At 35.3% G+C, this 13,202-nt stretch overlaps 1 protein-coding gene across 8 annotated transcripts in view; it reads right to left on the bottom strand.

Moving 5' to 3' along the window:
- Kiaa0825 (KIAA0825 ortholog) overlaps positions 1-13,202 on the bottom strand; it is a 419,703-nt gene that overhangs the window by 265,544 nt on the left and 140,957 nt on the right. For 7 of the 8 annotated variants that reach the window (XM_070031074.1, XM_070031077.1, XM_070031075.1 and 4 more), the window contains one exon: positions 1,182-1,292. The exons of the other annotated variant lie outside the window; for it this stretch is intronic. In XM_070031074.1, coding sequence (XP_069887175.1) covers positions 1,182-1,292 — 111 coding nt within the window. The remainder of the gene's footprint in view (positions 1-1,181; positions 1,293-13,202) is intronic. 8 annotated transcript variants of the gene reach the window in all.

The following is a 13,202-nucleotide window of genomic DNA, read 5'->3' as shown; positions in this document are numbered from 1 at the left end:
CAACTGCCCAATAAATAAGTGGGCGAAAGACTTAAAGAGAAGCTTCTCTGAAGAAGAAAGAAGGATGGCCAATAGACACATGAAGAAATGTTCAACATCCCTAGCCATAAAAGAAATGCAAATCAAAACAACATTGAGATATCACCTCACTCCAGTTAGAACAGCAAAAATCAAGAACTCCAATAACAACAGATGCTGGAGGGGATGTGGACAGAAAGGAACCCTACTTCATTGTTGGTGGGAATGTAAACTTGTTCAACCACTTTGGAAAGCAGTATGGAGGTTCCTCAAAAGACTTCACATAGATCTCCCCTATGATCCAGCAATCCCACTTTTGGGCATTTACCCAAATGTTTACAAACAAGACCACACTAAAGCTACCAGCACAACTATGTTTATTGCAGCATTATTTACCATAGCTAAGATATGGAACCAACCCAGATGCCCCTCAGTAGATGAATGGATCAAGAAAATGTGGTATATATACACAATGGAATTCTATGCCTCCATCAGAAAGAATGATATTTCCCCATTTGTTAGGAAATGGAAAGGTTTGGAAAAAATTATATTAAGTGAAGTAAGCCAGGCCCAAAGAAGCATAGGTCCCATGGTTTCCCTTATTTGCAATATCTAGTATAGGTATGAGTCAAGCGGAAAAGGTCAGATAATGTGATGCTAGGAAAATGAACCCTTAAATATGTATTTTAATGTTTTCGTTTCTTTCATGCATGTATCTCTAATGCATTTATAAGATTATTTCTTTGTTGCTTTGTATGTCCCTCCCCCACAGTGTAACCCCCGTTTTCACTATATTTGATGTCAGTATAACATGTGGAGTAGATGGGGACAAACAAGTCGTTTAAGGATTCAGGTGGACCTGTTGCAACAATGAGAAGTACAAAATGTCATGTCAAAACCAGCTTTACAATGCCGGTGTGGGGGGGGGAGGGGGGTATAATTGGGTGGGGGGAGGGGGGTAAAATTGGGTGGGGGGAGGGGGGAGGCGGGGAAGGGAAGTGAAGGGTAAACAAAGGAGGAGGCTGCAATGCTTGGTAAGAAATGTATCCATTATCCTGCCCATGTAATTGTATCCCCTTTGTACAGTATGTTCTCAAATAAAATAAAATACAATTTAAAAAAAAAAAATGAATTTATATAAAAAACTGTGGCAGAGTTCTCACCTGAGTAGAGAAGGGTAGAAATGTGATATGCAGGAAAGCCAATGTAATGGTTGGTTGAAAAAGATTTGCAAGGAGCCTGAAGCTGACTCATCCATACCATGCTGAAAGGCTCTAGGAAAACATACAAAAGACTTCAGAATATGAGGGAAACATTGATTATGAAATATTTTATTGGAATTCACTAAATATTTTAATATAAAACTATATTATCTTTATTTGGACAATGTTCCTGCTCTTCCCACCTGGGTTTTACATTAGAATATGCTCAGGGTCCACAATTACCCATCAAACTAGCTAGGAAAAATACTAGCAAGGTAAGAAAGGCTTTTTATAAAACTAAAAATGAATGAACTTTAAACTTGCAGGTGTGACAATATTATTTAATTTTTTAAAAACCACATATTTGTCAAAGTTAGATGCCTGCAGAAAGCACAATGAACTCTGTCTGTGTCTCTAATAAGTAGCATTCTTCTCTACTCATCCTGAATCCTGAACCTGCATCCAATTAATGCTAATAGTTTGGCACATTTGCTTCACCAATATAAAAACGTTTAACATGAGGTAGCCCTTTTTAATTGCTAAAGTGATTTATGTATTCTAAACAATCAATAGGAATCATAATTAATTGTATATACTTCTATGGATCTAAAAGGTGTCTATAAGAAGAACTTAGGGCTGGGAAGGTGGCTCAGTGGTAGAGTGCTTGTCTTGCATGCCTGAGGCCCTGGGTTTGATTCCTCAGCACCACATAAGCAAAAAGAAAGAAGCCAGAAGTGGCGCTGTGGCTCAAGTGGTAGAGTACTAGCCTTGAGCTGAAGAGCTGAGGGTCAGTGCCCAGGCCCAGAGTTCAGGCCCCATGACCAGACTCCCCCCCCAAAAAAGAAGAACTTAGTTAAATTATACATTAGTGTGATTTAACATTTAGGATATTTTTACAGAGTATTAGTTATACAACCATTTGTAGAAGTGCTTGCAATGTTTGGCCTGAAATACAACTGTAAATCTCAAGAAGAAAAATTTGTTACAAAAAATTATTGTAGCTAATTGGACTAATTAAAACTGTACAATTGTAGACTATATTCCCACATATAGTTAAAAGTGATGTCTGAGAATACTTTAGAAATGGAATTACTTAAAATAGCCCAATCTCTCCATTTAGTTTAGAAGCAACAATGTCTTTTTTATCACAAATGTTCAAAATAGAATAGAATCCCACTTTGAAGCCCTGTTTCTTAATTCCACATCAGGCTTCTAGTATCCCCACCCGTCACATTTGACCCTTTACTTCTCCTGTCCTGATGATCAACTAAATTTACTTAGAATTTCTTTAGACCTTTAATATATCACCATTTCTTTGAAAGTCCTATTTTGTCTCACTAAATTTCAGATTAGGACAAAATTTCTTACATATCCCTCACAGGCTGTAATATATCCATCCCACACAATCCAATGCATGAGCTACAGAAGTAGGCAGGTACCAGGATTTGCTTCTCTAAAGAGTTTGAATTTAATGCCAGCAGTGAGGAATCACTAAAGTATTTATAGCAAGAGAGTGAAAATAGCATTTTTGCATCTTAGAAGAATCATTTCAGTAGTAGTGAGGATTAGAGTAAGAATGGATTAGAAGGAAATCAAGGATAATAAAGATGGTATTGCACAGACCAATCAGAGGATAAGAACCTAAATGAAGGGAAGGGGCAGAGAGCATAGTAATTAGGAAGCAAATAGAATAAATACTAAAATAATAGAATTAACTCTATTTAGTCCGCAATGAAATGGGATTCAAGATACATGATGGTGAAGATAGAAAGTAAGAGTTGAAGAAAAGGAATAATAGTCCAAGGTATTTTCAGGTATTTTGTTTCATATTAGGTCTGTTGAAGAGACTTTAGACATTTCAGATCCACCCAAAGAGGTACACCAAATAGGAATTTCAGTTTGCTGATCTAGTACATACAAGAAATATCTGGTTTGAAGATATCAATGTGAAAGTCATCAATATAATATGAAGCCATAGGAGTGGATAAATTCACCCAACATACCAACAGTTAAGGATGAAATAAATAAAAATTTCTATGCAACATGCCAGCATTTAAGGATGAAATAAATAAAAAGAGGAACTCAAAGGAAAAATGAGAAGAAACAATCAGAGGAGTAGGCAAAGAGCCAAGAAAAAATGATATTGGCAAAATCAAGAGAAAAGAAATGGACAATAGTGTAAAAGCTGCAGAGAGATTTGTACAGAGAAAAAGATTACTGGAGTTACTGATTACAAATGCATAGATGATATTGCCCTGTTTGTGTAGCCTGATGAAGGTTGAATCCACTTCCAGTACAGTGAGTGAATGATAGTATAAAAGTAAAAATATTTCTTTGATTTGTTGTGTTTCTGGGTCACTATTAAAAAAATTTCAGCCTGTGCCAACAAGACCTAGGGTTTCTATTCCGTCCAGTAATGTTTTCAGAGTGTCTGCTTTGATGCCGAGATCTTTGATCCAGTTGGAGTTGATTCTGGTGCAGGGTGATATATTAGGATCCAGCTTTAGTTTTCTACAAGTAGTTAACCAATTTTGCCAGCACCATTTACTGAAGAGGCTGTCTTTCTTCCATTCTATTTTTTTTTAGCTCCCTTATCGAAGATGGCTATAGGTCTGTAGGTTCATTTCTGGATTTTCAATTCTATTCATTGGTCCTAAGGTCTGTTCTTGTGCCAGCACCAAGCTGTTTTGATTACTATGGCTTTGTAGTAGAGTTTGAAATTTGGTATTGATATTCCTCCAGCACTGTTCTTTCTGTTGGGAACGTTTTTGCTATTCGGGGTCTTCTATTGTTCCATATGAATTTTTAGATTGCCTCTTCTATTTCATTGCAGAATGAGGCTGGAATATTGATAGGTGTGTCATTGAATTTGTAGATAGCCTTGGGAAGTATTGCAATTTTCACGATGTTGCTCCTTCCAATCCAGGAGCATGGGAGGTTTTTCCACTTTCTAAGTTCTGTTTTGATTTCCTTTTTCAGGTTTTTAAATTTTTTCATCATAGAGGTCCTTCACTTCTTTGGTTAATTTCTAGGTATTTTATTTTTTGTGGGGCTATTACGAATGGAGTTGCTTTTCTCATTGTTGGCATACAGAAAAGCCATTGATTTTTGAGGGCTAATTTTATACCCAGCTACTTTGCCAAAGCTTTGAATCAGCTTGAGTAATTTGGGAGTGGAGTCCGTGGGATTCTTTAAATACAAGATCATGTCATCTGCAAAGAGGGTGAGTTTTACTTCATCTTTCCCTATTTGGATCCCTTTTATGTTTGCATCTTGTCTTATTGCTGTAGCTAGGCCTTCTAGTACTAAATTGAAGAGAAGTGGAGAGAGTGGACATCCTTGTCTCATTCTGGAGTTAAGAGGAAAGGGCTTTAGTTTTTCACCATTAAGTATAATGCTGGCTGTAGGTTTGTCATATACAGCCGTTATTGTATTGAGGAATGTTCCTTGGATTCCTAATTTTTCTAGAACCTTCATCTAAAAGGGTTGTTGGATCTTGTTAAATGCTTTTTCTGCATCTATTGAGATAACCATGTGGTTCTTATCCTTTCTCTTGTTGATGTGATGAATTATATTTATTGATTTGCGTATATTGAACCAGCTTTGCATCCCTGAAATGAATCCGGTTTGATTGTGGTGTATGATTTTTTTGAATGAATTGTTGAAGTTGATTGGCCAAAAGTCTGTTGAGAAGTTTTGCATCAATGTTCATCACAGAAATGGGTCTATAGTTCCCTTTATTTGAGGAGTCCCTGCCTGGTTTTGGGATGAGGGTTATGATGGCTTCCTAAAAGGAGTTCGATAGTGAACTTTCTCTTTCAATTTCATTGAAGAGTTGGAGGAGTATTAGTGTGAACTCTCCTTTGAAGATCTTGTAGAATTCTGCTGTAAATCCATCTAGTCCTGGCTTTTCTTAGATGGGAGGGCTCTTATTGCTGTTTCTATTTCAAAGCTTGATATAGGCCTGTTAAGATGTTTTAGCTCATCTTGGTTTAGTTTTGGCATGTCCATATTTGGTAGGAAAAGGTGCGTTTCTGCCAAGTTCTCAAACTTATTAGCATAAAGGTTTGAGGAGTATTCCCTTATAATGTTCTGAATCTTCGTTGTTTCTGTGATGTTTCCATTCTCATCTCTGAGTTTATTTATTTGAGGAAACAAAGGAGGAGGCAACAATGCTTGATAAGAAATGTATTTATTACCTTGCCCATGTATTTGTAACCCTTCTACGGTATTTTCACAATTAAAAAAAAAGTAAAAACAATGAATGCAAACAAAATGGTAAAGGAAGAATGATTTAAATACAAGAGATACCCAGGCAAATGAGCCAGGAGAAAGAAACAATGCTTAAAAGACTGAGGAGTAGTATATAAATGTTATCTGGAGCTCATGTAGGATATACTTTGACTGGGAGAGGAAACGCATTTATGAGATGCTAATTAAGGGATGTGGAGGTAAAATCAAAACAATTATTCAGAATCAATATGAACCAGGTGCTGGTGGCTCACACCTGTAATCCTAACTATTTAAGAGGCTGAAACCAGATGATTGTGGTTCAATGCCAGCCTGAGTAGGAAAGCCCATGAGAATCTTATCTCCAATTAACCACCTAAAAAGCTGGAAGTAGAATTGTGGCTCAAGTGGTTGTGTGCTAGCCTAGAGCACAAATGTTCAGGGACAGCACCCAGGCCCTGAGTTCAAGCCCCAGGACTTGAAAACAAAACAAAACAAAACAAAAGACTGGGCACTGGTGGCTTATTCCTGTAGTCCTAATTACTCAGGAGGGTGAGATCTGAGGATTTAAATTCAAAGCCAACTTGGAAGAAAAGTCCATGAGATTCTCCAACTAACCACCTGAAAACCAGAAATGGAGTTAAGGATCAAAATGGATGGATCAAGACATACAGTAACATAGCCTATGCCTAGTTTTCCACTACTTCCTTGAGTTCTTTGCATACATTCCCATTTGTTAAGTTATGTAGGGCGATATATATCTTTTTTTTTTTACTTGTGAAAATACTGTACAGAGGGGTTACAATTACATGGGCAAGATAATGAGTACATTTCTTATCAAGCATTGTAGCCTCCTCCTGTTTCCCCTTCCCATTCCATCCTCCTCCCGCCCTCCCAGCAATCTCTTCTAGAAGTAAATTTTGTTTGGAATGCACTGTTGGTCATGGTTAGCTAGTTCCCCTTATCACTTTATGTAAACTCTGCTGTAATAATCCTACTGACTACTTTGTTTAATCCAAGTCCCTTCTCATAGCCTCTCTATGGTTTTTGACTGTACTGTACTTTAATCCTTCTACTTTTTAACTTTTTTGACTGCTCCATAAGGGTAGGGTTACTATGAATATTTAGAAGCAATGTATGGGCACAATAGAGCCTGACAGCCTGGCTGTATTCTAGTTGTGCTATTTGTTAGTTTTTATGTAATATTAGTTGGCAATTTATTTAGCATCAATATTCTCAATTATAAAATAAAAATGAACAGTTGAATGGGAGGATTCTGTGAGATGACACATAAAAAGGATTTAGCAAAATGCCTTAAATACAATAAAGGCTAAGCAGAGGTTAGATGTATGGTAACAGGTTTACAGACTTCTTAAGAAGGTCTATGACTGTCTCAAAACAGAGATGAGATTCCTAATGTTCTAAATGGTTGTCTGGTTGAGTTTTATCCTCAAAATTAGAAAGAAACAAAAACAATGGAAGATCAGATATAATAGAATGATTCATTGATACCAAATGAAACAGTATTTACTTGAACAGTTCTGCCAGGACCTAAAGTCGTGCACTCCACCATGATTTCTCAATTGTACTAGAAATAAGAAAGGTATTTGGCTATAAGAGATGTTATGGCAGATGTTTATGGTCTCAAAGGGGGTGGAATCTGTATAAGCATTTAATTCCACAGCACGATCCCAAATTAGTTTCACTATTCTGGAGAGTATAACAGGGTGAAAATTGGCCCACAAGCCTCAATGGGGGAATGAAATTATGAGCAAGCTATTAGATAAACTCTAATAATGTTTTGGTATACAGTTAAAAGAGAGGATGCTCTGAATAATTTATAGCAGAGAGTAAAATACAATTGTAAGTACCACAGCATTGTATTTTCTACTAGAACATAAAGGAATTTTGATATACAGTATTGTTGCTCATAGGTTGAAATAGCACATTTCTTCTTCCAAAATTAGCATACTGTGAATAAAGGTAGCTTTGCTTAAGGAGAGAAATAACTTGAGAGAAAATTCCTTGCTTTAGTCGTTTCTGAGATGACATCAGTAAACTAGTCACTTCTCTTAACCCCACATTGTCTCTCTGGGCTGCCCACAGCATCACTTTAGCACTTTATCCTAAAGTTTTTTGCTTTTGGTTCTCTGATATACTTGTATGCTCTTTCTTCTTTTTTCTTTGCTTTTTTTGTTATTCCTTCTTTCCTTCCTTCCTTCCCTCTTCTTCCTTCTTTCCTTCTCTCCTTTTCTTGCTTCCTTCCTTCCTTCCTTCCTTCCTTCCTTCCTTCCTTCCTTCCTTCCTTCCTTTCTTCCTTCCTCACCTCTTTCTGTTTTTCCTTAACAAACTGACTGGTTCTTGAGTACTTGAGCTACTTATGTAGCCAACTACTAAGAGAAAATATATCCAAGGCATATCAAAAATGAGAACAACAGAAAGCTAATAAGACTTAGCTGGGTTTATACTTTCCCTGTGCAATTCTAATTGAGTTAATATTCTTAGTTAGAAAGGGATGATTTTGAATTGGAAAATGGTTAGGGCACTGGTCCATAGGCCCATAGCAGATACACAATGGAAATGGAAAGAGGGACAGGGAAAGAGAGAGACAGAGACAGAGAGAGACAGAAACAGAGATACAGGGACAGAGAGGGAAATTATGAGAGTATTTTGCATTTTCAGACCTTGCTTAGAAGAAAAAAAAGATGAATTAGGGGAGACGTGTGAAGATCACACAATAAAAGCAGAAAATAGTGAGTCCAAAACCCAGAGTATGCAACCTCCAAATCTAATGACTGCCCGTTACTTTTCTCTGAACTCAGAGCCTCAGAGTCTTGCTTAGTGTTTTCTCCTCAAGGCTGATGGGTTCTCTAGTACTTGAGCCACATCCCCACTTCTGGCTAAAATTTTTCATGTTAATTCGTCATAAGACTCTCACAGATTTGTTGACCTGAGATGGCTTTCACACTTTGACCTTCAGAGTTCAGCCTTCTGAGTAGCTAGACTTACCACTGTGAGCCATGGGCACCCAACATCACTGCCTCCTACCCCCAACCTGATTTGCTTGATTGTTCTGATGTGTCTGTTTCCTTTTAATGATATTTCCCTTTAAAAGTAACATTTATATTCAACAAAACATGTAATTTGGATGTTTTAAATACTTTTTTATTTCCATTTAGTTTATATTTAGTTTATTTTTCAAAATAGTGCCTTACTATGGCCTTGAACTCACAATCCTGTCTCAGATTCTTTTGTGCTGGGATTAAGGTATGTGTCATCATGACAGGCCAAGCTATATTCATTTTTAGCAGCTTTATGACATATAAGTCACATATCAAAGATGAATTTAAAGTAGAATTAAATGACATAATGACATATTTAATACTCACTGTTACATAGCCTTCATTACTATCTAATTTTGGAACATTTCTTTATCACTTAAAGAAATCTTGTATCTGTTAGCAATCACTCCCCCTTCCCTACTCCTCAGTTCCTAGCAACCACTGGCATAATTTTTGTCTGAATGGATCTGTCTATTCTGGTATTCCTAATCATTGAAATAAAAAAATTGTCTTTTGTCTGGATTCTTTCACAATTTGGATAGTGTGGCTTATTTCTATATCAATATATCATGGCATGTTGCATTATGTAATTTATGTTTATTGTTGAATAATATTCCACTTTATTCAAATGACACATTTTGTTTATCAATTTACCACTTGAAGGTCATTTGAGTAGCTCCTGCTTTGTGCTTCTGAAAAATTCTGCTATAATCATTCCTGTACATGTCTCTGCATGGATATATGCTTTCATTGTTGGGTCATGACACCATATGATTGACATTTTATATAAACATACCTTGTATTTCCAGAGACTTAATATTTTGAGAAACTGTGTCTTTATGAAATGATGCCAGCCATTCTTGAGACATGAAAAGCTACGTCATAAATCAATATATTTTGTTTTCTGAGGAACAGTGAACCTCCAGTTAACCCCAAAGTAAGTCTGCTATTCTTTGGCTTAGTAATCAATACTGTGATGATTCTAGCTTTTGCCTTGTATGTTGGTCCTTGTACTGAAATCTCAGTCTTCTCTATTTCTAAGTGGTAGAACAGTCAACTTTCAAAATTCTTTTTTTTAAATTTTATTTTATTTTATTTATGAACATACTGTACAGAGGGGTTACAATTACATGGGGTCAACTTTCAAAATTCTACACTTAGAATACATCAAAACTTTTTTTGAGTTGGGTGCTAGTGGCTCAAGCCTGTTCGAGCCAGTCAAGGAGGTTGAGATCTGAGAATCGTGATTCAAAGCCAGGCCAGGCAGTAAAGTTCATAAGACTCTTGTCTCCACTTAACAACCAAAGCACTGGAAGTAGAGCTATGATTCAAAATGGTAGAATTCTAGCCTTGAGCAAAAGAGCTCAGAGATACTGCCCAGGCCTTGAGTTCAAGCCATGATTGATTTTTAAAAAAAAGAAAGAGAGAAAGAAAGAAAGGAAGAAAGAAAGGAAGAAAAAAGAAAGAAAGAGAAAGAAGGAGAGAAATAAGAAAGAAATCTTTTTTGAAATAGGTAAACTAACTTTTCTCTCATTTTATTAACATATATTAGTTGCATAAGGGAGGTTCCAAACGTACAATGTTTCCAAACTGTGAGGTTTCCAAATACAAGATACGATGTATTTTGATCAAATTCATACCCTCTCTTACTTCCTTTACCCTGACTTTTAAGAATTTTAACAGATTTCATTATTCTATGTTCATACATTCATATGAAATACTTCACTCCACATTTATGCTTTGTTACCCATTTCTCTGGCTCTCTCCTCACCTACTGAATTCCACCTCTAAGTAGTCCACCCATTTTCACCTGTCAATTTGTTAATGCTACATATTTCTTATGAGAGAGAAAATCTATATTTGGTTTTTGTAGACTGTCTTATTTCACTTTACATGATGATTTCCAGTTATTATTTATGCAAAATATTGTTTTATTTATTTAAACTTTATCAGCCTTTCTAAATTCCTTGAAGACAGCTTCGTATCTTGCCTACTGCTATATACCTTGTGTTTATTTATAGGAATTGAAATCAAATTACATTTACCTAAATACCTAAGAATTCAGTTTTACGTGCTAAGGTTTCAAGGCTCTAGGGGTTGGAGCCAGAACCTCACTCATACCACTAGGCCACATCCCTAACCCCTTTAGAAATTAATTTTAGCTTACTATATACAAAGCAAAACTAATACTTTATGCAAGCAAAATGATGCATAAAAATCATATGCATGTGAATGTTCATGCATGTATTCTTCTGAACGTAGTTTCACTGCCTTTACAAAAGCCTACAAATGATAAGCATTTTGGAAAATACATGGTGAATATTTTATGTTTCAGCAAATTTTTTTCAGTAGAGGACAAATCTAAAATACTCCATTTAGCATTCTAACAGAAATCTACAAAGGCAAGTTATAAAAGAACACACACTTTTACAGTTTCCATTCTTCCTGAAAAGACTTCTAAAATCACATATTCCTGCCCTGGGATTTAGTGGTCCTACACTAAGCTTTGAATAAAAAACACATTCAGCTTATCTGTCAGAAATACTTGAAACAAAAGCAGTCACCTTCCAGAAAGGCTAGAAGGTATATCTTACACAATGACAAATGGCAGGTATAGTTTATGAAAATTCAACACTGTTAACATGTGATTGTTACTTTTCACCAATTCCCAAAGCATATGATTTTATTTTTTTAACATGAGATAGGGAAAATCGTTTTCTAAAATACTAATTATACAACAACTTCTTCTCCCAGCTGGGAAGTGAGGTTCAGTAAGTCAACAGGATTCTTTCAAAACATATAGAATTCTCCCTAGCTGGTAAAGATCATATTGCCCTGTAAGATTTCCTTTGTCATCAAAAAGCAAAATATATTTCAAAAAGATTAAGTTCATTGTTCAGAAACACAGTAATAAAATTATAATCAAGATGAACTGTAATATTTTTAGTTGAAAATGTTTTTTTAAAATGAAAATATACTCTTAAGGGAGGAACACCAAGCATAACGCTATGTGCCTTCGAAATATAAAGTAATATTTATTGAAATGAATTCTAGGAAATGGAAACAAGTGGTTTTGGCTTTGTTATTTTTGGTAGGTTTTTTTGTTCTTGTTTGTTTATCTGTGTTTCAAAGTGTGTGTGTGTGGGGTAAAGAAATGGAGGGACAAAGGGTGAACAAATGCAACAGTGGTACTTACTAGAACCATGTTGAAAATGAACTATACAACTTCTGGGTAAATATGAAAGGGAAAACTTGGAGGTAGCGGGTGACACTGTTCAAAAGAACTATACACATGGGAATGTGGCTTAGTGGTAGAGTGCTTGCTTAGCATGTATGAAGTCCTGGGTTCGATTCCTCTACCACATAAACAGAAAAAGCTTGAAGTGGCACTGTGGCTAAGGGGTAGAGTGCTAGCCTTAAGCAAAAGAAGCTTAGGGAAGTGCCCAGAAGTGCCAGAAAAAGAAAAAAAAGAAATGTACACATTACTTGATAACCCCTCTGTACATCACCCTTATAATAACAATAATTTTTTTAAAGAATGAAAATATATCTAGAATTTGCTCATGTTTCAAAATAATATAGCTGTCTATGTTTTTTTTTTATTAAGAAAAGCTGGAGGTAGTGCTTGGTATAAAATGTTCTATAATCCTGGCTAACATTAGCAATTTAAATTTGCCAAAGGTGGTTACACTGCAATATCAAATGCACAAATCATAAATATGTGAGTATGTGCATACTTATTTTTAAATGTATCAAAAGGCTATAGGTTAATAGTAACGAATATATGCTATATTTGCTATTATTAAAATATCCAATCTGTGGTAATAATTTATTTGTTTTACAAATGTGTTGGGGGGGCTAAAAATTTTCAATTCATCTGTGACAGACCATGAAATTCAATATTGCTAACCATGACCAATCCATGAAATTTGTCTACTTTGTTCCTGATTTTCACAGGGCCTTCCTCTTAGATGAAATGACCCATTGAATGGAGAGCATAGCAATTTTTTCATCTATGGTAAATCAGTTTCATTTACTAGGATTTATTATGGGCTTCAGATTTAAGCTTTTTATGATCATGAACCATTATGAACATAATCTCAACCTTATGGTGATTCATCTCTGCTCCTTCCCTTTTATGAAAGAATTCTCCATCTCTAAAGTCAGTTCTCAAGGGTTGCCATCTGTTAATGATAGGATTGTTAAAAGTCAAGAAGTAAGTGAATGTTTTAAGTTGTTAATTACTTTTAGAATACCTAACATGAAAGTTCAAAAATTTATTGAAAAATAAAAATAAATTACCAAAACACTATAGCATAACTTCAGAATAATAAACAGATGAAATGTACTCATTACCTTATGTAACTGAAATCTCTGTACATCACCTTGACAATAAAAAAGAAATACATATAATAGACATATTATGTGAATTTTATCTTGTGTGCTGTTCAATACCTATGTAGTCGTTCAATATAAAAAAAACAATTTTGGAGGAAGAAATAAATGAAATTATATTTAATGTTTGAATTATACTAATCCAGCTTCCATAATATTACAAGTTTTAATCAAATTAACTAGAAATAAATAGTTGAAAAACTGTAGATTTCTCCAAAGCTTATTTACCTAAAATATTTTAATAACTTTTCCAATATAATTACAAATTTCTATTCCTCATTATTTGAGACACTAA

The sequence above is a fragment of the Dipodomys merriami genome, unplaced genomic scaffold (assembly GCF_024711535.1).
Source record: "Dipodomys merriami isolate MVZ:Mamm:240054 unplaced genomic scaffold, mDipMer1.0.p SCAF_20, whole genome shotgun sequence".
Taxonomy (NCBI): Eukaryota; Metazoa; Chordata; class Mammalia; order Rodentia; family Heteromyidae; genus Dipodomys; species Dipodomys merriami.
Note: the sequence above shows the minus strand (reverse complement) of the source record. Positions and strands in the feature narration are given on the sequence as shown.